The sequence below is a fragment of the Eschscholzia californica genome, unplaced genomic scaffold (assembly GCF_041429995.1).
Source record: "Eschscholzia californica isolate CP2 unplaced genomic scaffold, dmEscCali1.0.p SCAF_1, whole genome shotgun sequence".
NCBI classification, from domain to species: Eukaryota; Viridiplantae; Streptophyta; class Magnoliopsida; order Ranunculales; family Papaveraceae; genus Eschscholzia; species Eschscholzia californica.
Window position 1 is genome coordinate 2,218,555 of NW_028238198.1, and position 27,056 is coordinate 2,245,610.

The window sequence follows — 27,056 nt, forward strand, 5'->3', positions numbered from 1 at the left end:
CTATTGTTGTTGTTGATGATGATGGGTCGGTCTTCTTTAGTTTTGATCCTTTTCTATTTATATAGAGAGAGAGAGGGAGAGAAAGTTTGATTAATTAGAATCTTGGAAACTTGCTTGTAGAAAAGATGAATGTTTTGGAAAGAATGAATGTTTTCATTCTTAAGATATAGTCCTCCAAACTTTATAATAAGGACAATTGGATTTTATCAGTGGTCCAATTTTGATCGATCAAAATTATTCGCGAGTTTTAAACCAAACCGTCCACCCTATATATTGACCATCACTAGCAAGCTAGCTGACCTGGCTCACACAGTCGCTTTCTCTCTTCCCTATATATATGGATGGTAAAATTTTAGTTGGACCAAAACAATTGAACCAAACTATTTTAGCATAGGGGTAACCTAATTAAAGAACCTAAATATATGACTTTCCTTCTTCATACCTTCATCGACCACGACCACAACCACCACCACCGACTATCACCATCTCTTTCCCTTCATCTTCACAACCTAGTCCCCTGTTGATGTTTTGCTCGTTATTGGATTTGGTTAAAATATATAGAAAAGGTAGGGACTTCCTAGGCGGAATCTCTCCTCTGGTAAAAACCAAGTGACTTCATTAGCGTCGATCTAGGCATGGTAAGCATGGAGTGTGACTTTCTTCTTGACTGCTAGACTATTCTTTTTTGAGTCTATAATCGCGAGTGGAACGAGGAACAGGCTATGATTTCAATAACCTCCCGGTAGTCGACTTCACAAATGGAAGCGTTTTTCGCCTTTGTCTAGGGACAAAGATGGTTCTCCCCCATCATATAGTGTGAGGGCCGAAGAGAAAAAGAGATGGGAAAGATGGACACGGTGGTGGAGAATGATATCGATAGGTTAATAGAGACAATGAAGACAGTGGTGGTGGTGGCTGATGGGCAGAAGTTGCGTGCTATTGACAGTGATGGCAAATGCAGAATATTTATTTTAGGTGAGTTTTTTCCCTCCAAACACCACAACCCCCTTCTTCTCCCCTCTTCATCTTCTTCCACTACCACCACCAACTCCGACGACTTCCACCACCATGTCCAGCAACCTCCACCACCAATTCCTGCAACCTCCATCACCAGTTCCGCACGACATCTCCACCCATCAACTCGGCCAACACTTCTTCTTCCCTCTTTTTTTTCCCCTCTCCTATCTCTCTCTCGCCCTCTATGTTTCTCTCACTGTGTTCCGGGCTTCCGGCGAAGGGGAGGGCCCCTTCGTCGGAACCCTCGTCTGGTTCTACCAGGCGAAGGAACCCCTCCTCCGTCTGGACTTAGATAGATGAAAGTATAGACTGGAGAGAGAGAGAGAGAGAGAGAGAGAGAGAGAGAGAGAGAGAGAGAGAGAGAGAGAGAGAGAGAGAGAGAGAAAAGAGATGAAGAGCCTGACGAGTTTCTCCAATCGATAATTATACTGGCGACATAACAGAAGGGTGTGTTTGGGAGAAATGTTTTGATTTTCCACATTCTGATATTTTATCTCCGGAAACTTTTATTGTTTCCCCAAACAAAAAAAAAAACTAAAACGTCGACTTTATTCCCCAGTAGAATCCACATTCTGACATATCTTGTTTTGTGATATCAATTTTACTAACACTTGGTATACACCCGTATAGTATAAATACAAATGTAAACACGAATTTTGCAAGTTGGCGTAGATAGAGACGGGAGACCAGTAGAATCCAATTACGCGCCGAAGATAAATTCCCCAAAACCCTAATTTCTCTCTCTCTCTCTCTAAAACTCTGATTGTTTTGTCCGCCATGATTACTGGAACTTCGTAAGGTTCAATCTCTCGAATTCACGGAATTTGTAATCAGACCGACAGTTTTGGATCAAATCCTAGCGCCTGGAGTAGCTAGGATCACTAGAACGAAAGATTTCTCGCCGCTTCTGCTTAAAAAGTAAGCCTCTTTTTCCTTAATTGTTGATCTTTTTTACTTGCTTTTCTGATCTTGGCTCTGCGTTTTTTCTTGTATCTTTCTAGTAGTTTGATTATTAGGTTGGATCTGTGTTTATTTGGTAGACAATCAAAGATTGAGCTTTACGAGTTTGTAGTGAATTCTGGTTATTTATTTGTGATTTGTAGATAAATTGAAGAAAACCGCAGGTTAATTCTCCTTGAAAGTGAGAAGATTCAGAGAAATTAGTAAAAGTCTTTTCTTTGGTGTTTTGGTTGGTCACCAAATGATCTTCATTTGAAATGAATTTACTTGATTTAAATTGAATTAGAACTAGTCTGATAGCTTAGATCAATCATCCATGGATATATTTGGGGCTTAGGTTGCTTATTACGATTAGATTAGGTTTTTTCCATTTTCAATTGTTTGGTTATTAAAAATTTATGTTTTGGTTGGTGAATTCGGTTTGGAGTGTAAAGAACAACGAGGAGTATATCACTCATAAAGATGGCAATTTATTTGCCTTGTTGACACTGTTATCATATGATTCATATCATTACCATTCAATTATTGGGCAATCGTTTATCATTTTGATCTTATATTTGGATGCAAAATGGTGTGTGTATGTGTGTACATATATACACGCTTGATATGTGATCAATCAACGTGGTAATAACTAGTAAGTAATAATCATGTCGATCCGAGCGGTTACTTGGCACTCACTATATGTTAAGTTTGCTTGTTCACTTGATGGGTTCTTTTATCTCTGCTGTATCTGGTTGATAATAAGTTTGTTTCCATGGAGACATCACGGAGGATACCCTGTTTTGGTTTGCTAGTCATAATTACAATGATTTTGGCTTGCTGGTGTTATTATGGATTTCTGAGTCTTCTTTTCGTATTTCTTCACATGCCTTTTTTTGTTACGAATTGGTTGCATAATACTTAACTTGTTGGTCGATTTAGACAAAAAAAAAAAATCAATTAGGAAATTATAAAACAAATACCTTATTTTTTTCTTAACCTTTTTTTGGAAATTTGTAGGCGGTGAGGATGTCAACTCCTGCAAGAAAGAGGCTGATGAGAGACTTCAAGAGGTTGCAGCAAGATCCACCTGCTGGCATAAGTGGTGCACCTCAAGACAACAATATAATGCATTGGAATGCTGTAATATTTGGGTAAGTAGATAAGGAAAAGTTATTTTTTTCCGTTTCTTATACTTCGGTTTATTATTTCTTATGGTACATGAATCATGAAAGGTTCTGTGTTTTGCAACAATTTAAATTGATAATGAAAGAGAAAAATGATTTACGAGCCGGGGAGATAGTATAGGCTTCTGCCCACCAAAAACTAAAGCATTATATTGTTTCTATAAGGGCATCCCGAGTTACAGTGAAGTCTCAAAAGGAATAATATTTTGCCCTTCTTTTTTTCTTTTTCTATTGGACTTTGGTTATGTTGATTTTGGATATTGTGGGGATCAATCTACTCTTACTGATACCTTCTCGGCTTCTGATGCAGTCCGGATGATACGCCTTGGGATGGAGGTGTGTTTCCTCTAACCAACCTTTTGTTTTAAGCTTATACATGATTTTGTGCAAATTGACTGTCTCCTATTCTCATACATCTCTGCTTAATCATTTCCATATGTAAGTTGCTTCCCAAATCTTATAGTTCGTTCTTTTAATATATCTATTGAAATAATTATGCAGGTACTTTTAAGCTGACACTTCAGTTCACCGAGGACTACCCGAATAAGCCACCTACCGTCCGGTTTGTTTCGAGAATGTTTCATCCAAATAGTAAGCATAAAAAGCGCTCTCTTATATTCATATTCTTGCCATCTAAATAAATAGTTTACCAGTTGATCAATCCATAAGATTGTTTCTCGGCTTGTAAAAATTGTCTTGTACTGCTTTTCTTGGGTTTTTCGTCCCCTTCATATATCGTACCTGATCCTAAGTATGTATTGCTTCATCTCCTTCTCGTCTTCTCGCTCTTAATTTCTTTTTCCCCCTTATACGGTTTTGTTTGTGACCAATATCTGCTCTATATTTTGTTAGAAAGGTTTTGGTTGGTTATATTGCTGAAGGCCCCTTTTTCCCCTTTGTGTGTATGATATATATTTGACCAGTCTATGCGGATGGAAGTATTTGTTTGGACATACTACAAAACCAGTGGAGTCCTATTTACGATGTAGCTGCAATTCTTACTTCCATCCAGGTAAGTAGGACTCTTCTATTTATTGCTAATTCATTGTAAATGAAACTTGTTCTTTAATCTTCACTGAGAATTCATAAGCAATTGATTGATCGACCTGGCTCCTTGATTTAATAAACGGCAGAGAGAGAGTATGAACTTAAACAAAAAGTAGTTAATAAACAAAATGTACTCATGACTGAGCTTGACAAGATCAGATTAACCTACATAGGATTAGGGTAGTATGACCTCCACCTATACTCATCTCAAGTTCTATAAGTTTGGTAAAGAAGGCGTTAACCCATCAGAGGAAGTAAATAAGTGAATCATTTGTGTGAACATAATATTATGATTTATGTACTGTTCTTATTGGGCATTATTTCATACAGTCATTGCTCTGTGATCCAAATCCGAACTCACCAGCAAACTCCGAAGCTGCAAGGATGTTTAGTGAGAACAAGCGTGAATACAACAGAAAGGTACGCGAAATTGTTGAGCAGAGCTGGACTGCTGATTAAGTACAATCGTCTTCGTTATCATCAACATGCCCATCCCCATCTACTAGTGGGACTTTAATCTTGTGTTGTGTTGCTTGAGTACTAATCTGAAAGTATATATTTCAGTATGAATTGTTCCAATTAAATGATATTGTGAGCTTGTTGTTTGTTGTTATGAAATGGATATTGTTGTTATGATATTGTTAGTCAAGTACTATTATAAGTTTCAATCCCTTAAATGTATATAAAATCTTTCTTTTTGAATTTAATGTCATTGTTGAAATGTAATCTTTTCAGAGCCCATTCATGGGATAAAATGATCCGACATTGCACGACAATATTATTGGTACTGGGACAAGCCTTACACTGCACAATCATTTCTTCAAAAAGAAAAACATCAGAGGGCCTATAGGTCCCTCTCTTAACACTCCTCATCGGTCTCAGAGGGCAATTCGAGGAGTCTGGGCTGTTCGAACCCGACGTAGATTAAGCCTAGTCCAAGTGCTCCGGGATAAGGTAGATTAAGCCTAGTCCAAGTGCTCCCGGATTTCCTTATCCGAGAGGCGCTAATAAAGAGCGCCCTGTGCCTTGTAAAGAACCTTAAGAAAAACAACATTGTATGACAACAAAATTTGCAATTGATTACAAACTTAACAGACAAAATACGATGTGTTTGTCATTTACGTAAACTTACCCGATTTGTACATGAAATACGACGGCTTGTCATCTACATCCACGGCTTAGTTCTTATAGTAATTCAGAAACGAGAATCCAACAAATGAAATTTTATACAGTATATAACTCTTGGGTCTGTGGTCTAAACTCCAAAATATAGGGGTTTAATAAGATGAACATAAAAATGGAATGCCTTAATGATAATATTACTTTGATAAGAACAAACAAAAGACACCTGTTTCCAAATACAAAAAAAGAAAAAGTACAAGTTGTTAGTAATGGAAGCTGTCACTTATCCCTTTTGCCCATTCTTTGATTCCCTTTTCCCTAATCTCTCATCAAGTTCTTCAATCAACTAATTAATTAATTAGTTAATTAAGCTTCTTCTTCCTAAGCACGAAGTAGTTAATACTAAGTTAAATACTGATATCAAGGTATGGAGTTTTAGTGAGAGAGAGAGAGAGTGTGTGAGTGAGTATATATGTGGGGGGGAGGATGATGATACTATAGTATAGTGGGACCCATTTTAACTTATATTGCATGCTCTTTTCCTACTCAACTGATCTACTTTCTCTTTGCTTCCTTCTCAATCCAAATCGAAAACCCTAATTTTCTTTTCCATCCGTAAGTTTTCTAACTTCTCTCTCTACTGGTGCAAACTTGATTTCATATCCACCGTCACTGTTTTCCCGATCTACTATTACATTCTGATTTTTGTTCATACTTGATTTGTTCAGTGATTCTTTTTAACTTTTGATTGCGTATCGGAGGAGCTCAGGCGAAATATATTGAAGGTTCCACACTTCCACGGAGTTTAAGTTTCTGGTAAGTTATAGATCTGTAGTTTTCGACCTATTTTTCTTCGTGTTTAGAGTTTACTTGCTAGGTTGTCTAACCTGCTATAATGGAGTAAAAACCTTGAAGTCTTTAGTAGATCACGTTTTTTGTGCTACATTTTTAAAGGAATTGGATATAGTTGTGTTTAATTGATTGATTTAACCGGGATTTGTTTAAGGCATTTTGTTCTATTACCTTTTGTCACATTACTTGCTAAGGGTTTTTGGAGGTAAATTGAGCAAAGTTGTTGCCTTTTGATCTCTAGATCTGTTGGATAATCTAGTTCTTCTGTCAGTCAGGACACTCTTTTAGGTGTAAGATTTTGTATTTTGAATTTTGAGAGAGGTTGTTTTCTTTCATTTCCTATAGATTCCTCAATCCTCACATGCAATTTGAACATTTTATGATTTATTGATGTGTTTCTTTGGGTTTGTTTGTGATCTTTTTTTTTTTTTTAATTATATTCAACATGTGATTTTGCATAATACTTGGTAGATGTTCTTTTATGATTTAACGTAATCCACTGATCAAGATCCAAAACAAAAGGTTGGTAGTATATGAAATGTGTAGTAGTTTGATCATATATATGTGTAGGTTATGAAAATGTCGATTTTGGGTTCTCAAGTTTTTTTTTTTTTTTTTTTTTCGGTTTTTTCATTTACTACTTCCTGCTACATGAATATACTTTCTGCTTGCATCTTTACATTACTATATCGTAACTGAATTTTGCTCTTCTTGCAGCATTATCACCTTGTCTCGTGGGTTGGATATTTGGGCTCTTATGGGAAAATCTCCAGGAAAGTGGATCAAAACCGTACTTTTTGGAAAGAAATCCAAATCGAGTGTGTCGAAAGGAAGAGATACTTCGGTAAGCTGTTCTAAGCTAAACCGTTAACTTTGAAAAGTTTTACTGTTTTCCCCTGTCCTGGTCTTGGATTTCTTACCTTGCTCTGTTTAGTGTCCAGCAAAGAGGTTTAGTGTTTGACGTAAATGAGTGCTTTGTAGTAAGTCAGTATTGAGGAAGTGTACTGTTATGCTTGTAGATTATACAGTCTGAGTCAATGTTTTGCGCGAGTATAAGGAATGTGTTTACCAGGAATAACAAACTTGTAATGTGATTCCTGGTAATCGCAATATTTAATGTATTCTTTGGTTTGGTCCGAAATGTTTCTTTTTCACATGCCATATACTGGTGCGGTGGTGCAAATTGACCCACTCTTGGATTGGGTTTCTCCCTTGAGGAGAAACATCATTCCACACCGGAATGCGATTCCTGATTCATTCTCGTGCATCTAGCACCACTATGAAGTGTGATACCTGGTAATTGCATTCCATTCTTGCGCGCCAAATCTGGCCTTAATTTTTCTTTAGTTCTGAAATATTTCTTTTTCACATGCCATATACTGGTGCTTGCCTGAGAGTTGAGCACAATATAATTTGGAATTATTTATTTATAATTTCTAAATGATCTCTCGTTTCTCATGTGAAGAAAGCTGCTAATGAGAAAGAAACAAGGATTATTGCCAAGGCACAACCTGCTGACTTAGTTGTGTCTCCTCCAATTGTTTCACAACCAACACCTAGTATCGGTGAGAGAAATGACAGGAACACAGTTCTGGAGAAAGGAACAGGATCATCTGATGAAGTTGTTGTATTGCCCCATAATCAAGATTCAGAGAATCAAGAATTAACACCATCTGCTCAACTAAATGATGTAGATCAAACTAGGCAAGATCAAGCTGCTACAAAGACACAAGCTGCTTTTCGGGGTTACCTGGTAAATATTTTTTTTTCTTTTTGCGATAGTGCACATGCTATATGTCACTTCATTGTATTCCTCTTATTTGCCGGTTGCTGTTTTAGTTTTCCTAAGACCCAATGATACATATATCTTAGAAAGCTATATAAATAAATATATTCTCCCATGCTTATGGGATTGAAATTAAATTGTTATTGGTGTTTACAACAGAAATGAGGTATTAACACATTATTTTGAAATTCTAGTATGCTTTTCAACTGCATGTATAAAATTTTCATGTTTTAGGCTTTTAGCTACAAATTTTATAATTTCAATTTCTACCACTCATTTGAATAGTGTAAGAGGACATAACTATGGGTAATGTACTAATGTCCTTATTATTTGTTGGCAGAGAGCAAACATAAAAGTTTCCTAAATCTATTGTCTCTTAAATTTTATGCGAGTTATTTTGAGAAAACTTCTGTCTGCTATTTGGTGAGTGTTATAATTGCACTTAAATAAGAACTTTCCTAACAGGCTCGTAGGGCATTTCGCGCTCTCAGAGGCATCATAAGGTTGCAGGCACTTGTACGTGGCCATCTTGTGAGGAGGCAAGGTTGTTCTACTTTGCGCTGTTTACAGGGAATTGTGAAACTGCAGGTGTTGATCCGTGGTCAAAAGGTCAAATTTCCCTATGCTTGGGTTGATGTACCAAAAAAATCCAATCTCAAAAAGCCTCAGGTAATTTCTCGGAATGTTTCTTTGGTAGATCCACTTTGATCGTAATCTTTGTCACTTCAAATGTTCAAGATAATATATGCCAAAATCTTCCTTTGTATAGAGCTTATATCCGAAGGTGCATCAGTTCCTTAAACATTTGGTTTACACTTAATACTTTATACAAGATGGAAAAAAAACCAATTTAAATCTTCTATGCCTATGTACGGGGTCGTGGGTATTCATGTGCTGACACTTTGTCGTGGTTGGGATGTGAAAGATCCTTGTCTTTCTTACATAAGATTGCAATTGCTTCTTATATGTGTCTAGCTTGTTGATTGTAAAAGGTATCGGATGTACTTACTTTACATTATTCTAATTTCTTTCTTTACATTTCTTTATCTTGAAATTCTTTCTTTCTCCGAGTACGTAATATGCAATATAAGAACTAGTATGTCAGTACCCTCACTTACTTGCATCTATCTAACCAATTAAATTTGATTCTGCTTAGGATTCCAACCGTGTAGACTCTGCTGGAAATACTTCCAACCAACAGAAACCACGTGTAAATGCTTTCGTCTTTAAGGTATGATGTATTGCTTTTGATATAATAACTATTATTTTCGCTAAAAGAACTGCCTGGCCAGATTTTTCTTTTTAAACTCTGCTACTAAATGAAATAAAACAAGGAATTATCGTTGTAGCTCGAAACTCGAGCCTAATTCTTTAGCATCTTACTCTAAAAAATGGAGACATTTCCATTTTACGGAATTTTACCCATATCCATGATACTAATTCAATATTCCTTCTTTTATGTTTCATTGGTATTAGTTTCTTAGTTCATCCTCAAAATCTACGCATCTGCGCCTCCAGTATGGTCCAGAGGATCCTAATGCAGCCTTGGTCTGGCTTGCGCGGTGGACATCCACACGTTTTTGGGAACCCTTTCTTAAACCGAACAAGGTTATTGATTTAAAATGTAAGATCAAGCAGGGTGAAATCCAACATGTAGCAACTGAACCAAGCCGGTCGAGACGGGTAGTTCGCGGGGCCCATGTGGACAATGTCTCCACTTCTGAATCTGAGAAACCTAAACGCAACCTTAGGAAAGCTTCAACTCATCACGTAGATCCAGTACCAGAAAATCCACAAAATGAACTTGAAAAGGTTAAGCGCAATTTGAGGAAAGTTTCTAGTTTGACAGTGGAACCTACTGATGAGAGAGAAGTTGAGATGGAGAAGCCGAAGCGCAGTCTGCGGAAGCCATCAAACTCCTCATCTCCTGTTATTCCAAACCAGGCCATGGGTGAGTCTGCTGAAAAAATTAAAAAGGTACCGACTGTGGCAGCGATAGAACACCCAGATATTCTGGTTGAGTCTGAGAAGCTGAACCAGAATATGACAGAAGAACCGATCTCTCAAGCTCCTATTACTCCAGAACATTGCATAGAAGACTATGGTGCAGAGAACGAAGCTAAAACAGAAGTGGTGCCTGGACAGCCTGAACCCACTCTAGAACCTTTGGCAGATGATGTTCCAACCAATGTTTTACACGAAGCAAATCAGGCTCCAGTTGAGTTACCACCTTTGGAGAGCAATGCACAAGATGTAGAAGTTCCTGCTACAAACGGAGACTTCAATCCGAAGGAAGAGAAAAATACAATTGATAATCCGAAAACAAACAAGAGAAGAGCTTCTTTACCAGCAAAACAGGAAAATATCGAGAACAGATCACAAAACATTCCAACACGACCTAGCTATATGGCGGCAACTGAATCTGCGAAAGCAAAACTACGAGGACAAGGCTCCCCTAAGGTTGCCCAAGATGCACCTGAAAAACACAGTTTCACCAGGAGACATTCTCTGCCATCATCTACAGCTGCAAAATTGAGTGCATCGTCACCACGAACACAAAGAGTGGTTCAATCAAATGGCAAAGGAGTAACTAAACAAGACAGATCCTCACTTTCTTCTAGAGATGGTAACGGTAAGAACCAAGAAGAACTTGCAAATCTTTGATTTTTTAATCTCTTAATTTATACCCTTTTTCATGGACTGGTTATATTTCTTAGTTGTTATTAGCTCGTACGGCAAGTATAATCTGTTTACTTTTCTAGACTGCATAAACAAATTTGATGTCTTGATTTTGCTAGAATCATTGTTGATATTGTGGTCTTTCCCTCCTTGTTTCAGAGAAAGTTGTACAAGAAGAATGGAGGAGGTGATTTGGCACTTTGGTAAAGTCTGGTTCTGGATTTCGAAGATGTCCTAAATGAGGTAAGAAAACGAAAAGAGAACATTAATTCTTATTTGCATTTTTTCTTTTGGGTGGTCTAGGGTTTTGTCATAAAACTTGAAACTGGCCTCTGATAGATCATAGATGTGTGATGTGCTTGATAAAAGGAAAAAAAGTGAGTCTATATTGGGGGGGTTTTATATTATATGTATGTAAAGAGCTAATATGATGGTTTGTGTGTACTTAGGTTATTAGTATTATTTGTTTGCTTATATTTTCTTCTCATTTTGATGTTGTTTGCATTTTCTTTTTCTCCTTCAATAGATTTTATTTTTGAACAACATTTTGATTAAAGAGTTGAGTGCTTGGTTTCTCATTTGAATCTTCAGCTTCTATATCTTCTCTTTCTCTTTCTATTTTATATTTCTTGATCAATGGTAGAAATTTATCTAAAATTTTGATGGTTATTAAAAATGTTGATGTTTTATGGAAACAACAAAAGGTTTTGGGATACAAAGTCGAAAACACAACGATTGAGCCAAGCACACCTTTCTCACTTCCGCCAGCGACCATTCTGACAAAGAGGAGTGCCCTTTCGTCTGAACCCTTTGTCTGGATCTAGAACCATCAAATCTAGACGAAGTAACATCATCTGGTTTTCTAGATGTGGTTCTAGCAAAGGGGCCCTTCCTTTGCCGAAACTTAGAAAGCGGGAAGAAAGAGAGGTAAAAAGAGAGAGGAATGGGAGACGGTCGGGACTAGTGGTGGAGGCTGCAGAGTTGATGGTGGAGGTCGCGGGGGAGTTGATGGTGGATGTGGAAGGGGAAGATGAAGGAAGAAAAAACTGAAAAGACATTGGGTAGGAAGATGAAGGAAGAAAAAACTGAAAAGACATTGGGTAGGGTGATGTTTGGAAGAAATAAAAAAATTCAAAATCTTTCTGTTTCCACCCAAAAAAGAGTTAATTGAGCACTTTTTTTTTTTTGTGAACTAACAGTTAAATTTCTTCCTGACTTTAGAATAACTTCCAAAAATATCTCCAAAAAAGTTAACTTTTTCAAAAGAAATATTTATCTTAAATCATTTTGCTCTCATTATCTTGTATATAACTCAAAATTGGGTACATTTCTCGGTTCAATCTCTTAACTATTTATAAATATGCAGAAGTTTTATAGCTACAAAAAATGAAGAAAAAACCAAAAAGATAATTGGAACGGCAAAAAATAAGAGAGAACCAATGGAAATGATGAGAAAAGAACAAAAAAACTATAGAAATAATGATAACCGCGACAGATTAGAAAGAACCACATTTTAAACCTCTTGGTATTCTTGTTGCGACCAAGTAATATCATTTACACGTTTGGATGTATATATAATGCTAATACTGCATTTACTTGTACAAGTAAAATTTTTGTCAGAACAACTTAAACCTAGATAAACATGTCCTTAACAGTTTAAATATTATCGACGTTCTGAACCTTCGATGATATCATTGGGTTCATATACGATACCGAGAATCTGAGGTGGTGTGTTTGTCCTCTGTGGTGGTGTATTTGTGGTTGAAGGAATCGTTCTAACATTTGGAGGTACTGGAGTTTCAGATGAGTGGCCTGAAATGGAGAGTGCACCTGTATCATCTTGAGCCCAGTATACTTCAACCATCACACCATTCTCATTTTCCGTTGATTTTGTCCCTGGAATTCCTACGAACCTTGCTCCCCTTGGTATCTGCAACAGACCATCATGGAAACGAAAAGAATATCGATGAAATTATTACCACGGTAGAATTTGCGACACCCACTTTAGTTGGACAGTAACATGTGTGTCTCTCCACTGAAGAGGCCAGAGTGGCAGAGTCCCAAGCTTACAATTTACGACAAAAAAAAAAAAAATTACCACCATAGAATGAACAACCACTATAGTGCATCTAGATAAGTCCATTTGTTATGTTGTTTAGGGATATGAGTTTTCGGACCCGTTATGGAGCAACTTGATTAAGCTAGTTGATACCATGAGCCGTGAGCTTTGTCAACTCGGGCTTGTTGAAGTGAACTTGTATTGTCAACTCGGGCTTGTTCGAGTTGTATAAACTCTAAGGTGGATCTTATCTGGCATAGGCGCAGTTTGTCTTTTAGTTTTTATAATGTTTATGAAAAGAAAACAAGTTAAACTGAATTTACCTCAAGTGATATCCCAGATGTTAAAGTCAGAGTAACAAAAGTTCCCTCTAGCACTGCGCTTTCTAGTTCTGCCTTTTTGGCAATATTCAGGAACACCTCTTCAAGTGTCGTCAGACCGAGTTGGATGTCCGATATGCCGAACTCCCTTTCTCTCTCTTGAAGCTCCCCAAAAAATCTCTGCAAATTAAGTATCATTTGGCAATGAATGAAGTTTTTTTACAGAACATTTTTCGAACTGAAAATACAAACATATCGGGTTCGAGATAATTAAAGCAGCAAGACTAACAAAGGAAAAGTGCTATTGTAATACCAGGGGAATTGGTTGTTATTGTACCTTCAGTAGTGCCTCTTTGTCATGCGGTATAACGAAAGTCAGAAACGACCGATTCTCTTCCGTTGGTACTACATTCAAATGCTGCAAAATGAATCACTTGAATCAATAAACCAAGCTATCTTATCTTATCTTATCCGAGATTTTAAGCACTAGTTTGAAGTGAAGACGTACATTTTTGAAGAATTGCTTCACAGCAAGATGATGAGGTTCGTTAGCAGCAACTGCATCATCATCATCATCGACGGCGGTTTCTTCGGTAATGCTTTCAAGGAAGCTAATATTAGCAATAAAACCAGTACCAAACCGCGATTTCAGTCTGATTGATGTTCCTATGCAACGAAGTTTTCCCTTTGCCACGATTCCAATTCGGTCACCTAAAATGTCAGCTTCCTCCATCGAGTGAGTCGTCAGAACAACTGCTCTCCCTTTCTTTGCATCCTCTATGACGTCCCATACATGTCTTCGAGTAACTGGATCCATCCCTGTTGTCTACATATCAAAGTAGATTTCATATGGAATGATGAATTAATGATGAATCTACTAGGGGTATCGACGGGGTTGTTCAAATTTGGTGATTAAACTACCTGGAACTGATTCTGGAACCTATTAAAGAACTTGTACCGTACTCAGGATCGGGAAGCAATTAACATAATGAAACATTCAGCTATTCAAAATGTCGAAACAGCAAAGAGGAACCAGTTCCAGGGGAAAACCACCATGAAGGCAATTGACACCCCTACAGATTCGTAGATAGAGAAAGTAATGATTCTAGAAATACCGGTTCATCTAGGATGACCAATTTTGGATCCCCCATGAGCGCTATTGCAACACTGAGCCGACGCTTCATCCCCCCACTACAGCTCCCAGCTCTTGTTGTGGCTGCATCACTAAGTTTCACCATCGCTAACGATTTCTTAACAACCTGAAATTTTCGTAGTTACGCTTTTGGTACTTTTCCTGAGTAGTTAAGACCATAAATAAGTGAAAATGGCTCTAATCTGAGTCTTTGAGATATAAGTGAACTATACAAGATGCAAAGAACATACCGAGTCGGTTAAAGCAGGGGGTATGCCTTTAATTCTGGCAAAGAGATGAAGGTGTTCTTGACAGGATAGTTCCGCCCAAAGAATATCAAACTATGGATAAACACAAAACATAGAAATGTTGGTTTATCCATTTCAAATAATTAACGTTGAGAAAAGATCAGGTTAAGTAAACCAAGAAACGGAAAGACAAACCTGAGGACATAAACCTATCAGTCTTCGAATATTTGTCATACCAACGGAACTTCGAACTGAATCTCCATATATCAATGCTGTTTAATAATGAACAAACCACAGGTTATGAAGTTAACAAGTAGTTCATCACTGTACTAGATAAGGGAAACCTAAAAGGTGGCGAAACTTATGACCTTGATAAAGAGGTTATTACCATCTCCGCCTGTGACAGGTGTATTGCCAATCAAACAATTGATCGTAGTAGTTTTCCCAGCCCCATTAGGTCCAAGAAGACAAAATACTTGATCCTTCGCGAAGTTCATCCATATACCCTGAAGATAATAGAAAACAGTGAAGCGGCGACCTATTAAATGACTCATATCTAGCATGGACAGTTAGGCAAAAAAAGACATGAATATCGTAACAAGGACTGAGTTTGTGTAGTTACTCCTTGTCTCGCATGACTAAAAACCTCTACACATCTAAAGGTAAATTTATGATTTACCTTTAAAGCATGGTAAGGTGGAGTCTTCTTGAATTTACATCTGCAGCAGCCAGAACTGGCGAGTGCTATTGATCCAGGATACGCCTTTGCAAGACCACGTATTTGAACTGCAATATTTGGATCAACAGTGTTTTCATTCATTTGCTGTTTCACGATATTTTCCTCTTCTATGACGTCTTCATCATCTGGAGAAGCATCTTCTAACGGTGGAATCGCAGTTAACCAACTAAACAAATCACCATCTGAAATTAACAAAATGAATTTTTTTTCATAAATAATTGAAAACAAGTAGAATTTATGACCAAAAAAAAATCGGTAACCTTCTATCTTGGCTCCACCTCGCCCGGTCCAGTAACCTGAACTGAGGAAATAAAAAATAGATTTTCTTGCACCAGATGAGTTTGGTATTATATTGTCAAAGTAGAGAGCTAAAAGAAACCAAAGAACAAAGGTTCCAAGTAACCATTTGTATATAATAGCCTGTTAAAACATATATAGATGTGTAAGTGTTGAGTTTCTATCTTATTTTAAAAGCGCATACCCCACAACATATTGCATATAGAGGTTCAATAGCATTTAAGTTTGAGCGTACGATAGTTATTGAACAGCTAACAGCCTCTGAGAGACAGTTTGAGCGATCACTCCAGCTAATTCCTTTATCTTGAGGAGTTGCTGTAGCATCTTTAAGCAATTCAAGAGACTCGGATAGAAGATTGGGAGGAAATAACAACCATGAAATCCGTACTTTAAGATTAGCAAGGTCCAAGATAGGTACAAAACTTGAAACGACCTACATCGACAGAAAACAATTCTTAGTAACTGCATCATTATTGGCTATATCTATAAACTTGTAGGGAATCTTGCCTGGGCCATAAAAGCGACAATAAATATGGAGAAACCAACAGTTGTTGCAGATGATGACTTGCTAATGAAAGTCGATATAAAGAACGCGAAACCAATCTAGCATCAGAAGTCAGAAACAACAAAAACGATTAATTACGAAAGGATATTCTAAATAATTGTATGTTAGGAAAAGCACCTAGTAACGGAAGAAGAATAAATGTACTTACCATATTGAATTGAAAAAGGAAGAAAACAAGGAGCACAACCGCAAAACTATTACGCAAGAAAATGTCGAATTGGAACATCATTCCAAAGATAACAATGGAAAGCGATGAGATAAATGCAATAATAGTCTCCCAAATGAGCCAAGATAACCAATATGCAGTTTCATAAAGACCCATAATGGACATCGCCTGCAAGTTCCCTCGTTAATCCATTAGCTTAAAATCTAAAAATAAGGAAAAAAAAGTAAATAAATGAAAATGGAAGCCACACCTGGCGTAACTTGAGTTCTTTCTCTACGATCAAAGCACCAATTTCAAGCACAAAGCCAAACATGGCAATTGTAAAGATGAAGGTCTTTCCGATTATACCTGTATAAGATGGGCCTTCTATAGCAGGATGCGGAAATTCTTTAAGTCCAACGGTCCAGCCAAAACTAGGATCTGCATCAGATGGAATTATTAGAATCTCAAGAGAGGGAAGAAAGTCCCTTCTTGGAAAAAAAAGGGAATCAGACCGGAACTTTTTCTTTCTTTCCCGACGTGGCAGCCGGAAGAAAAGAAAGGAAGGAAAAGAAAAACAGCGGACCTTGAATGAGAAACCTAGCAATTTCTCGCTCTGCGGCAATTTGAAGTGGAACCTGAAACTTGAATACCATGTCTTCAGACTGCCCCCGGATTGCTGCTTTTGTGGCATTTGTCTGAATTCCGTAGCTTATTACAGTATCACTTCTATGTATGAAATGCAGTGCTCCAGCACAGTGCATTGGATTACTGAAAAGCCAAGCATCAACATCCTTCCTTGTATCAAATGATTTCACCTAAACATTTCAATACAATAATGTATCATGATTCTGTTTGATGCTTAAACGAAATTGCTACTGTTTCCGAAAACTAAAATTTTGAACCACTTTTCAACATTTCAATCTAATTTAGGCTTCACCAATTGAATATAAACTACTATTTGTTTAATAAAACAAAATTATTTCTGTTATATTATTAGAGTGGCCATTCCCAATGTGGGACTATTCTCACAATTTCAACATCCTAATCAAAATTCTTCACAATGTCAATTTCCTCTTTTCATTTTTAGTACTTCTAATTGAACCCTAAAAAGTTCATAATCTAAAGAAATTTCAAAAATAATCCAACACACAAGAAAAAAAAAAACCCTAGAATAGATATGGGATAAAATTACCTTATGGGGAGGAATGGGTCTACCAGGATTATTATCCATGATGTTTTTGACAATAGATTGAATTATAGTACTAGTACGATTACCGCTCCATACGAAATCATAACAAGGTAATTTAATGAAGAATTTATCTTCACAAGGAGGAATTGGAGGAGAAATGAGAGGTTTTGGATCATGAATATTTAGGTATAAAGTTGAGGTATTATGATTATTGGTACTTACTTTATCAATCAAGAAAGTTAGAAAGAGAAAGAAGAAGGAAGAAAATAGTTGAAGAAATGTGGCTTTTTTGTTACGCATTGATAGTAGATAGTTTTTCTTCAACAAAGCTTTGAATTGTTGAATCAGAAGCGGAATTCCTGACTCCATTTCTTGAATTTCTTCTATCTTCTTCTTTCTTTCTTTTTTTCTCTCTATCTTATTATTTCTTGAAACCTAGAAACGGTTTCTGGAAACCTAGAAAACGCGCGAGATTACTTTAATTACATTCATTTTGGTGGGAATAAAATGACAATCAATCCAAGCCACACACGTAAGCGTGTATCAGTTTGGTATTTTTATTATGGGATAATTCCATTTTGGCCCCCTAAAGATGACTAAATAACCAAAGTGGCCCCTTTCATATTTCCATCAGTCAACTTCTTTTTCTTTCTCTCCACCTTCCACCACCACCACCACCACTTCCTCCTCTGGTCGGGCACCACCATCTTTTGTTCTCCCATTTCTTCGGGCTTTTTGCCACCCCTACCTTGTACCCCTTTATTAACCATTATCCCATCTAGAAACCAAAAAAAAGTTCATTTGGCCCGACAAAAAGTGACCCTAAGAGCATCTCCAATGCAAGACTCAAGAAAAATTCTAAAAATCCAATGTGTCAAGTGTGAAAAATGGATCTCTGAATGTTCTCTTTTCTATTTGGTAATTTGGCCATTTAGAGACACTTCATTACAAAACCTTCTCCAATGCAACACTAAAAAAAAAACTCTAAAACCTTATATTTTGGTTTAAAACTAATTGATTTGCTTATGTGGTACTTAGAGATTTTCACGAGGACACTCTAAAATAAATCTTGACACGTCTAGAGATTCATGTTGAGTTTTGTATTGGAGATATATTTTAAAGAAAAACTCTAAAAATCTTATGTGCCACTAAGATTTAGAGTTTGAATGTTGCATTGGAGATGCTCTAATGGCCCCAGAATGCCCAAATTACTTACCTTATGTTGACGTTCTGTGCAAATTTGCTTATGTTGACCTTCTGTGCAAATTTGCTTATGTTGACCTTCTGTGCAAATTTAACCTTGTCAATATTTATACAACAATTGCTTATGTTGATTTTAATATATAAAATGTTGAAGTGGACCAATTGAGATACAACAATTGAGTTTTCTTTTGAGTATCTCAATATTTATTGTTGCCACATCATATTGGGACTCTAGTTGAGTGTTGCATTGGAGAGTGTTTTTTGTCAAAAACTCGAGTAGTCCTATGTGTCAAATTGAGTTTTCTAAGTTGAGTGTTGCATTGGAGATGCTCTTATGTTGACGTTGTGTGCAAATTTAACCTTGTCGGGCAAGTTTTTGTGAGGCCAAGTAGCATTGTTGAATGAAATATAACATTTACTTATTGAAGATATACTTCACTTGTGCTCACCACTAGCTGCTCCAATAATAAATATGAAGATTTAAATTCAAGTCTTCTGCAAGAACTGAAGAACACTGCAATTTTCACAAACCATAACTAAGGTTCAATACAAAGCACTTTCTCCTTTTCGGCAAATGGAAAACCTAGAAAAACCATACAACAACCAATCTTAAGAAAGATACTAAAAGAAGTTCGTTTGTATCATCTCAGTGAGCAGAGTTAGTTGTGGCCGTCTTCTTGAAATCAATCTTATCGACTTTTACTTCTCCATCGATGAGTTCATACACGTAAACCACAACTCGGAGGCCATCAATGTCCATTAAGACAAAGCTTGGGTTGACATCGTACGTGATGCTACTGTAAGCGCCTGTAGCAGATCCAGGGTTTATTACGACACCGCCTTCATGTTTGTAAGCCTTAAACTGATGAGTGTGGCCGGTCACAAGGATGTCAACATCCAACTGTCGTTGTAGCATAGCTAGAGAATCGAGGTCTCCCCATGGGATAACCTACATAGCAGAAGAGATTTTAGTAAATAATGTTGCATGTATATATATATACACGTTCGAAGAGAAATATAATAGAGTTGAGAAATTTGTATGGTGCTTGGAGGAATGAAGTCATGTTAAACTTTAGTTCAGCCTTCACAGACAGAGATCAGACGCTTGTTATAAATTTTGTACGAGTAAAAAAACAAGTTCATGACATGAATATAACATTTCAACCAAATTTAAGTATGGGGAGTGGGGGCAGAATGTTGTTGCAGCAACAAACGAACTTTCACTGTTGCGTAACATGTCAAGTATTCTTGGTTCTATCATGAATCAATGTAATCCTAACCAATGAACCAACTAAATAAGTAACAACATGTAAGTGTAATCACTAAGGGGATAAAGAGAGTGGCTGGAGGTGGCTGTGGTGATCCCCCGTAAAGACGGTACGATATTAAGGAATAAATGGTTTCTGCACGAGTATAAGAAGACAAACGACTTCTTTACCATTGGTCAATCAAATTACTTTGGGGAGTGATAACAATGGTGGCGCTTTAGGGTCCAAAAGGAAAACAAAGACATTTCCATATATATTTTTTGATTATATCGCATTAGTTAAACTTGAGTTGGTTCAGTTCACATGAAGAGGGTGGCCGTGTCACATGTTCTGCTGTTTATACGATAAAATAAGGATCAAAAGAGGATCTAAATTTCAATGTCGAGGGTAAAGGGAACTGAGATATTCCAAACAATTGTTAGACATAATTTTGATACGTTTTCTGGGTCCAAACAATTTTTCTTTGTAAACGGTGAATGAGTGTACAAGGGTCGAGGGAGAAGAAAAAATGGTCTGTCTATACGAGAGGTATGGCAGACTAGAAACGTCATTTACTCTTATGACCACAAAAGCGAAATGACAAATTACAAAGTCGGTACCAAAGCATTTCAAATCTAAATGAAGTTGCTCAAAGATAAGAACTATACCCAAGGTTCCTAAAACATCTAAAGGACATATAGCATAGTGGATAAGTACCAATTTATTAAGGACCACACTGGAGGTAGCAGTCAATTTACTGTCGGACAAGATTATAATAAGCAACATAGGTAGATTCATATGTTTAAGCATGTCAAAAGAGTAAATGAAACAAAAATAAATAAATGTGTAGATAAGAAAATTTTGACCTGATGACCATGACATAATCCAAGTTTGAATTGACCAATGGTAAGTGTCTTGGTCTCTGGATAACGTGCATCTTCATCATACTCTCCCCGAGTAATGTGCATGTCAGGGCATAGGCTCTTCAAGTAATCATGAACTTCCTGATTATATAACACACATCAAAACTGAACCAAATATAAAATGATGCGTTTCTTTAGTGGGTAAACGAACAAAAGCATATATTCAGAAAGTTAAGATACAATCCTGATGAGAAATTATGTTGAAATGAAGGAAAAGTACATCAAATGTTAAAAGTGAGTCCTAATCCTACTTATATTTACACTCACGACCCATGGAAAAGAACTTCAATGACTACGCTACTAATCGTCTACATCTGATTTTTTTTTCGCCAAGAGAAAAGAAATGCCAAGCTCAGAAGACGAATCACATGGTGAAAGACAATCTGTATGGTCTGCTTGCAGCTTCCAATAGTGACCCGTCAATTTGAGATTTTTCGGTTTCTCGACTCCGCGTAGACGAAAGAAAGGGCTAGTCATGAATTGAACCTCCTTATTTTCACCATACGATATAATGAAGATTCAAAAGGATATTCTCTGGGGTTTCTGTCATGCACATCAGTTTTATAATGGAGTACAACAAGATAGTTAAGTCATCCCAATTCTTGATTATGGTTGTTTTCCGCCTTAGAAGGAAAAAACCCATACACATTTTAACCCTTGATTATAAAAGAAAATTTGAATCAACAAGTTATGAACAACCCATCAAATGACTATGAACAAAAAATATCAAGAAACAATCACAAGTGAATGCCCATGATGATCATGTAACCCTAATTTCACTTAGCCCATAGTCTGTTTATATGATGAAAATAAAACAATGAATCAAATAAAGCTACCAAAATCTCAATAGAGATACCCAAAGGAACAAGAATCAGAGAGTAAGTGAAAGTATCTTACTTTGATACATAAATTTCCAGTACAAATAATGTGTTGAATCTTTCCAGGAACAAGCATAGATTTGAACTTTGCAGGAAGATCAGATGCCCTATGAGGGATATGAAGATCCCCTAGGGCTAAAACCAATACCATCTCTTCTTCAACAATCAATATATAAACCCTCAATTTGTGAACACCATTAAAATCTGCACAAACAAAAAAAAAAAACCTAGATTTGTGAATCAAAATCGAACTTAAAATCTTCAATTACTTCTAAGAAAGATACCGATTAAACACGATAGACGCGATCTGTTGGTGATCGGCGATGAGAATTGAAAGGGGGGAATTTTGATTGGGGAAGAAATTTTACCGGTAAAAGTGATGTGATGGATCTCGAGCTGAAAGATGAATTACTGAAAGACCATTAGTTGAGCCCGCCGGGAAGAAATAGTCATACCAGCTTAGGTGGTGTTTGTTTGTTTTTTATTCTAAGTCAGATATGAAATCTGACTCAATTCGAACTACTATTTGTTTGCATGTGTCTACGGTTTTCTTTGTTTTTATTTATCGATGTCTAGATCTAGTTAATATAATTTTGAATCGTCTGACTCAAAAAGACCAAAATCAACCCTAATTATCAGACAAATCAAATTATAGAGTCAGACAAAAACAAACATTCTGAAATTTAAGTTTAAATCACACTTCGAATTAGATTTCATAATTGATATGGAAAAAAAGCACTACCTAACTCATGATGTCTGACTCGTTTGTATAGTTGATTTGAGTTAGATAATTAATTCAAATCAAATACGGAGTACGTTAGATTCGTAGAAAAAATAAACTACTTTTCGAAATTCGGACTCTACTTAATATTTCCATTATGAAACGGAAAATTTCCTTAAAGTCCTACTGAAAAATAACACTAGAAATTCATGCTTTTATCTATTGGTTTTAACAATCTGTATGCTTAATCAACCAAATACAGAAATAATCGACATATGATACCAAGAATGTGGAAAAAGTGCTCTCTTGAGGCAATATAGAAATAGCCAAAGATTAGAAATAGAGAACATCAAAAGAAATAGAATACATGACCACAACGACGAAAAAAGATGTAAGGAGAGAAGAAGAGATAATGTATATGTATCACAGCCACGGTTTTGTTCATCAAGATATCTAATGTCACAACACATGCTCAAACAAAATATTTCCCAAAAACATATTACAAAAGATATAATTACATGAATTAGTTATAGCCGAAGTATGGAATCCAAACTCTTCTTAACGTACTCGTACAGACGGAGACCCATGAGAAGCCAACGGGGATGCTCTTGAAGCGACATGTAATGGAGAAGGACGGTTTCTCATCGGTGAAGGTTGACTTCTCATCGGTGAAGGTTGACTTCTCATCGGCGAAGGTTGACTTCTCATTGGTGATTTTCGATGAGGACTGGAGAGTATTTGCTGTTCTGATTTCATGTATTTGGTCTCTTTTGGAGGAGCTTGAACTTGTTCTAGAGTTGCTAGAACCTCAGACATTCTTGGACGGGCTTTACCTTCCGGGTTAAGACACCGTAATGTGAGGTTTGCAGCCATTAAAGCTCCTTTCTGTGGGTATTGGCCCTCCAACTTGGTATCCATTATTCGGAACAACTTTCTCTTGTCACCCAAATATGGTTTTGCCCATTCCACTAGATTTTGCTCTATACCCACTCTTGTCTTATCAAGTGCACGACGACCCGACAATAATTCTAGCATAACAACTCCGAAACTGTAAACATCGCTCTTTGAAGAAAGTCGACCTGCACAGTGTTATTTGAACAATTCCCACAGCGATGAGCCGATGAGCAACCTCTAAGGAGGGTAGACTATAATAACAAAACAAAAAGAGAAATGCTTCTTCTCCTATAGTCTTACTTAATGTAGGACTCAGGAGCTGATGTGACATCAATATAGACTATGCCATCAATGCTTTAAGACTCCGTGTAAAATTCGAAGTAATGTGACTCCCTCCTAACAAATTTTTCACAAGTTTAAGACGGGAACCTAACCTGTGGCAACATATTCAGGAGCTGCATAGCCTTGGGTTCCCATGACTTGGGTAGAAACATGAGTTCGGTCACCAGTCGGGCCTGCTTTTGCCAATCCAAAATCGGAAAGTTTCGCATTGAAATCCTGCATCAGCAAAAGTAGAAAATTTTCAGAACTTGATAGAAATAATTACTCAGATGAAAAGGTATGTTTTTCTTTTTGTATTAGCATTACCCCATCAAGAAGGATATTTGAAGCTTTAAAATCACGATATATGACTTGTGATTCAGCATCGTGCAAGAACGAGAGTCCTCTAGCAGCACCGATGGCAACCTTGATCCTTATAGCCCAAGAAAGTGGTTGTGCTCCTCCTACAAAAATAAGGCACTATTTTGAATTTTGAAGTTCACAATATCTACAGTTTAGTTCATTTAAAGGCAAACATTTTCCTAATCAAGTTCATTTATTACGTATGAAAGAGACTACGCAACATGATAATGCTTTTTCGTATTTTTGCAATAACGGATATTCCCTGAACAAATATGCATCTGGGATTTGAGTCTTGAATCTTGATGCGCGAAATGATCAGGCTTTGGGTGCATAAGGGCCAAGGCTGAACGAGATAACTATTTCTAAACTTTTAGGTAAAAGTACAGCTGATTTCTCAACCAGATGAGGTTTAAACCAAGACTATAATTATACCGGAGAGGCCTAGACAAAAGAATACCTAAACCAATTAGACATCATGATTTGCCTTTTAGGTTCACTAAAGATTGTCTGTATATCAAAGCTGAAACTCAAAAACCCGATATTTGTATTACTAACCTAGATCATCATAAATCAGAAAGAAAGAAGATAAAGTACGAAACCTTGAAATCTACCAAATTAGGAGGTTTAACCATTGCGGCTACCTTTTTCAGGGCACCAAAGTACCTAACTTTTGGAAGAATGTTTTAGTTCTCAAAAGGTAATGCAAATGAGTTGGCAATATAGAATTCAACGGCAATTAGACACCATTAAGTAGACAGTATCAGAAGTCAGTACTCGGTACTGTGAACTCATTTACGGTATGGGTTTCTTATTGAAATCCTGGATCAATTAGAGCCTAGATGGATCTCAAGGCAGATCACAAAATTCGTCAAAAACAAGGTGAAGAACTTTTACAGCATGTAAACAGTATACTTACTTCTGAATAGATGATTCTCCAAGCTACCTTTTGGCATGAATTCATAAACCAGTAGCCGGTTCTCCCCATCCAAGCAGTAACCAACAAGTTTAACCAAATTTGGATGATGAAGTTGCCCAAGATAATCAACTTCTGTCTGAAAACAGACAACTATTATCAATTGGACAAAACAAAGAAAAAGTAGAAAGCAAAAGAACCGAAAATGAGTTTGTCGTGTAAACCTACCAACCACTCCTTGTGGCCTTGGTAACCTTCGGGTTTAAGCTTCTTGACAGCAACAACCAATCCAGATCCAGGTCTAGTAGCAGCCAAGGTTTGCTCATCAATCCATCCTTTAAATACATAACCAAATCCTCCTTCTCCAAGAAGGCTATCGGGTCGAAAATTTCTAGTAGCATTTCTTAGCTCATTGAATGAGAATGCCTTCAAATATGGGGATGATAATATCTCACCTTCAGATCTTGGAGATGGAAGACTATCAACACTTTTTTTGCTAAACGTGGGAACCATCGACCCAGTAGGAGACGTAGACTGACTATTTTTACCCGAAACTTTTGAATTACCTGATATTCCAAGCGAAAATCATAAGCTTATCTTAGTACATAAGCTTCAGAAACAAAGTCGAACGACTTACTATAAATGCGAGAAATATTGAATTCTACAAATGATATTAACTCAAAAGATTCTATAAGTACTTATTAACAAATTTTTGAAGTTTCTAAAACAGAGAACCAAAAGCAGAACTTTTCGGTGAAGGACCTCACTACCAATGAAGTATACAGAATGAATTACTAGAACTACATTTTTCCATAAGCAAATTGAAGGGCATCCAAAACCAAGAACTATAAACCCTAAATTAGAAGAAAAAGTCAAAAAATCCACAATTCCATCAAATGCCAATAGAGAAAAGAAATAAAAGACATGATTAAGTACCTAAAGAGAGACTTGCCACCATTAATAATATCTCCAACTAAACCCTAAAATTGAGTCCATATTTCTCACAGGAAGATAGGAAGCAAACCACTAATCTCACTCCAGACTCAACAATACAAAAATCTAAACAAAACCCATGAAGAATTGAAGAAGAAAACTCATAAAAATCCTTCCTTTCAGGAATTTTATAGCACAAAATTACCAAACCTAAAGTACTCAAACAGGTCTTTTCAAGTTTGAAAATGAAAACAAAAACCCATTAAAACAGATGAAATCTTACCATTTCTATACCAAAATTACAACAAATTTCCAAGTAATCTGTAGAGAAATTCATATAAACATAACTACAACTTGAAAAGAAATATCTTACCTATAGTATTGATAGAAGTTTGAGCATTTTCAACTTGAGCTGAAGTAGCCAAACAATTACCCATGAGTGCTTCTTAAAGGTGATTTCTTTTTATGTTTTTCAGACCATAAAGAGAGTAAATTTGAAACTTTATGAGACCAAATAAAGGATTTAAAAGATAGGATTTTCAAAGAAACTAGAAGAAAGAGAAGAGAGGATAGAGAGAGAGAGAGAGAGAGAGAGAGAGAGAGAGAGAGAGACTTTACTCTCTCTATAGAAGAGAATAGTGTCTGCCAGAAAACGTGAGTGATGAGCTCAAAGATATAGATAATTATGAAAATTACCAAATAATCCCGCCACTTCATGGGTATTTGGATAGGGTCTATAATAGAATATAAAAATATCAGTGGAACTTTTTCTAACATTACTCCTCTAATTTTAGGGTTAATTCCGTTTTGACCCCAATACTGACGGGCTGATTTTGCCCTCAATTGTGTCCACGCTTCCTGTTTGGTCCCCAATTATATCTGGTCTTCCTGTTTGATTCCCAAATTTTGTCGAGTCTTCCTGTTATACCATCACGACACGTTTTACTTATATTTTCTTTTTGTCTATATCATCTCCACTTCATCCTTCTTTTTCTTCCACTTCACCTTCTTCTGCCTAAGATTTAAGAAGGTCGAGGAAAAAAGTCCCCGCCCATCGATTTTTTTTGACGACCATTTCTTTTAACTCCTTCGACCACCTTCATTATCACCTTCTCCACTTTTTTTTCTCTCTCGCTCTTCCATCTTCTCTCCCTCTCTTTCATCTTCTCTCTCTCTCTCTCTCTTTCATCTTCTCTCTCTCCCTCCCTTTTTCATCTCCCTCTAACCCACTCTGTTCCAGTGAAGGGGTTCCTCTTCGCCGGAACTACGTCTAAATCTGGAGAGAAACTCCCAGATCTAGAGTTCTTTTTTGTACATGAAATCGCAAACGAAGA

At 36.8% G+C, this 27,056-nt stretch overlaps 5 protein-coding genes across 10 annotated transcripts; 2 read left to right on the forward strand and 3 right to left on the reverse strand.

Annotated features, from left to right (window-relative positions):
- The first annotated feature begins 1,648 nt into the window (after nucleotides 1-1,648).
- On the forward strand, nucleotides 1,649-4,897 carry LOC147563132 (ubiquitin-conjugating enzyme E2 2-like). Of its 4 annotated transcripts, none has more exons than XM_086635182.1 (7): nucleotides 1,678-1,935; nucleotides 2,121-2,206; nucleotides 2,977-3,110; nucleotides 3,454-3,479; nucleotides 3,645-3,734; nucleotides 4,067-4,155; nucleotides 4,521-4,897. In XM_086635182.1, the coding sequence occupies exons 3-7, from the start codon at nucleotides 2,986-2,988 to the stop codon at nucleotides 4,647-4,649; spliced, it is 459 nt and encodes a 152-aa protein (XP_086491308.1). In that variant the 5' UTR covers nucleotides 1,678-1,935; nucleotides 2,121-2,206; nucleotides 2,977-2,985; the 3' UTR covers nucleotides 4,650-4,897. The 4 variants fall into 4 exon arrangements, with proteins under 4 accessions (XP_086491303.1, XP_086491308.1, XP_086491315.1 ...); XM_086635189.1 differs by having other exon boundaries at nucleotides 2,121-2,180; XM_086635199.1 differs by having other exon boundaries at nucleotides 2,121-2,141.
- A 557-nt stretch (nucleotides 4,898-5,454) lies between these two features.
- Nucleotides 5,455-11,207, forward strand: LOC147563133 (protein IQ-DOMAIN 31-like). 2 transcript variants are annotated; one of them, XM_086635224.1, is made up of 8 exons: nucleotides 5,455-5,927; nucleotides 6,082-6,128; nucleotides 6,882-7,008; nucleotides 7,630-7,917; nucleotides 8,416-8,619; nucleotides 9,107-9,181; nucleotides 9,427-10,582; nucleotides 10,789-11,207. In XM_086635224.1, the coding sequence occupies exons 3-8, from the start codon at nucleotides 6,922-6,924 to the stop codon at nucleotides 10,818-10,820; spliced, it is 1,842 nt and encodes a 613-aa protein (XP_086491350.1). In that variant the 5' UTR covers nucleotides 5,455-5,927; nucleotides 6,082-6,128; nucleotides 6,882-6,921; the 3' UTR covers nucleotides 10,821-11,207. The 2 variants fall into 2 exon arrangements, with proteins under 2 accessions (XP_086491350.1, XP_086491345.1); XM_086635219.1 differs by having other exon boundaries at nucleotides 5,534-5,927; nucleotides 6,041-6,128.
- A 916-nt stretch (nucleotides 11,208-12,123) lies between these two features.
- Nucleotides 12,124-17,856, reverse strand: LOC147563134 (ABC transporter A family member 2-like). Its single transcript, XM_086635208.1, has 16 exons — nucleotides 17,330-17,856; nucleotides 16,721-16,952; nucleotides 16,406-16,575; nucleotides 16,138-16,323; nucleotides 15,932-16,027; nucleotides 15,660-15,857; nucleotides 15,388-15,547; nucleotides 15,068-15,309; nucleotides 14,777-14,894; nucleotides 14,584-14,660; nucleotides 14,392-14,481; nucleotides 14,124-14,267; nucleotides 13,517-13,834; nucleotides 13,346-13,426; nucleotides 13,012-13,188; nucleotides 12,124-12,559 (listed from the first exon to the last, which is right to left on the reverse strand). Exons 1-16 carry the CDS (start codon nucleotides 17,693-17,695, stop codon nucleotides 12,293-12,295), a joined length of 2,922 nt encoding a protein of 973 aa, XP_086491334.1. The 5' UTR covers nucleotides 17,696-17,856; the 3' UTR covers nucleotides 12,124-12,292.
- Nucleotides 17,857-18,985: 1,129 nt separating this feature from the next.
- MAG1 (Calcineurin-like metallo-phosphoesterase superfamily protein) lies at nucleotides 18,986-22,181 on the reverse strand. 2 transcript variants are annotated; one of them, XM_086635248.1, is made up of 4 exons: nucleotides 21,946-22,181; nucleotides 21,597-21,781; nucleotides 20,643-20,780; nucleotides 18,986-19,478 (listed from the first exon to the last, which is right to left on the reverse strand). In XM_086635248.1, exons 2-4 carry the CDS (start codon nucleotides 21,726-21,728, stop codon nucleotides 19,176-19,178), a joined length of 573 nt encoding a protein of 190 aa, XP_086491374.1. In that variant the 5' UTR covers nucleotides 21,729-21,781; nucleotides 21,946-22,181; the 3' UTR covers nucleotides 18,986-19,175. The 2 variants fall into 2 exon arrangements, with proteins under 2 accessions (XP_086491374.1, XP_086491382.1); XM_086635256.1 differs by having other exon boundaries at nucleotides 21,862-21,949.
- A 509-nt stretch (nucleotides 22,182-22,690) lies between these two features.
- Nucleotides 22,691-26,439, reverse strand: LOC147563136 (putative serine/threonine-protein kinase PBL3). The gene is made up of 6 exons (XM_086635237.1): nucleotides 26,096-26,439; nucleotides 25,018-25,355; nucleotides 24,793-24,928; nucleotides 23,841-23,977; nucleotides 23,627-23,750; nucleotides 22,691-23,377 (listed from the first exon to the last, which is right to left on the reverse strand). Exons 1-6 carry the CDS (start codon nucleotides 26,157-26,159, stop codon nucleotides 22,857-22,859), a joined length of 1,320 nt encoding a protein of 439 aa, XP_086491363.1. The 5' UTR covers nucleotides 26,160-26,439; the 3' UTR covers nucleotides 22,691-22,856.
- Nucleotides 26,440-27,056: the final 617 nt, after the last annotated feature.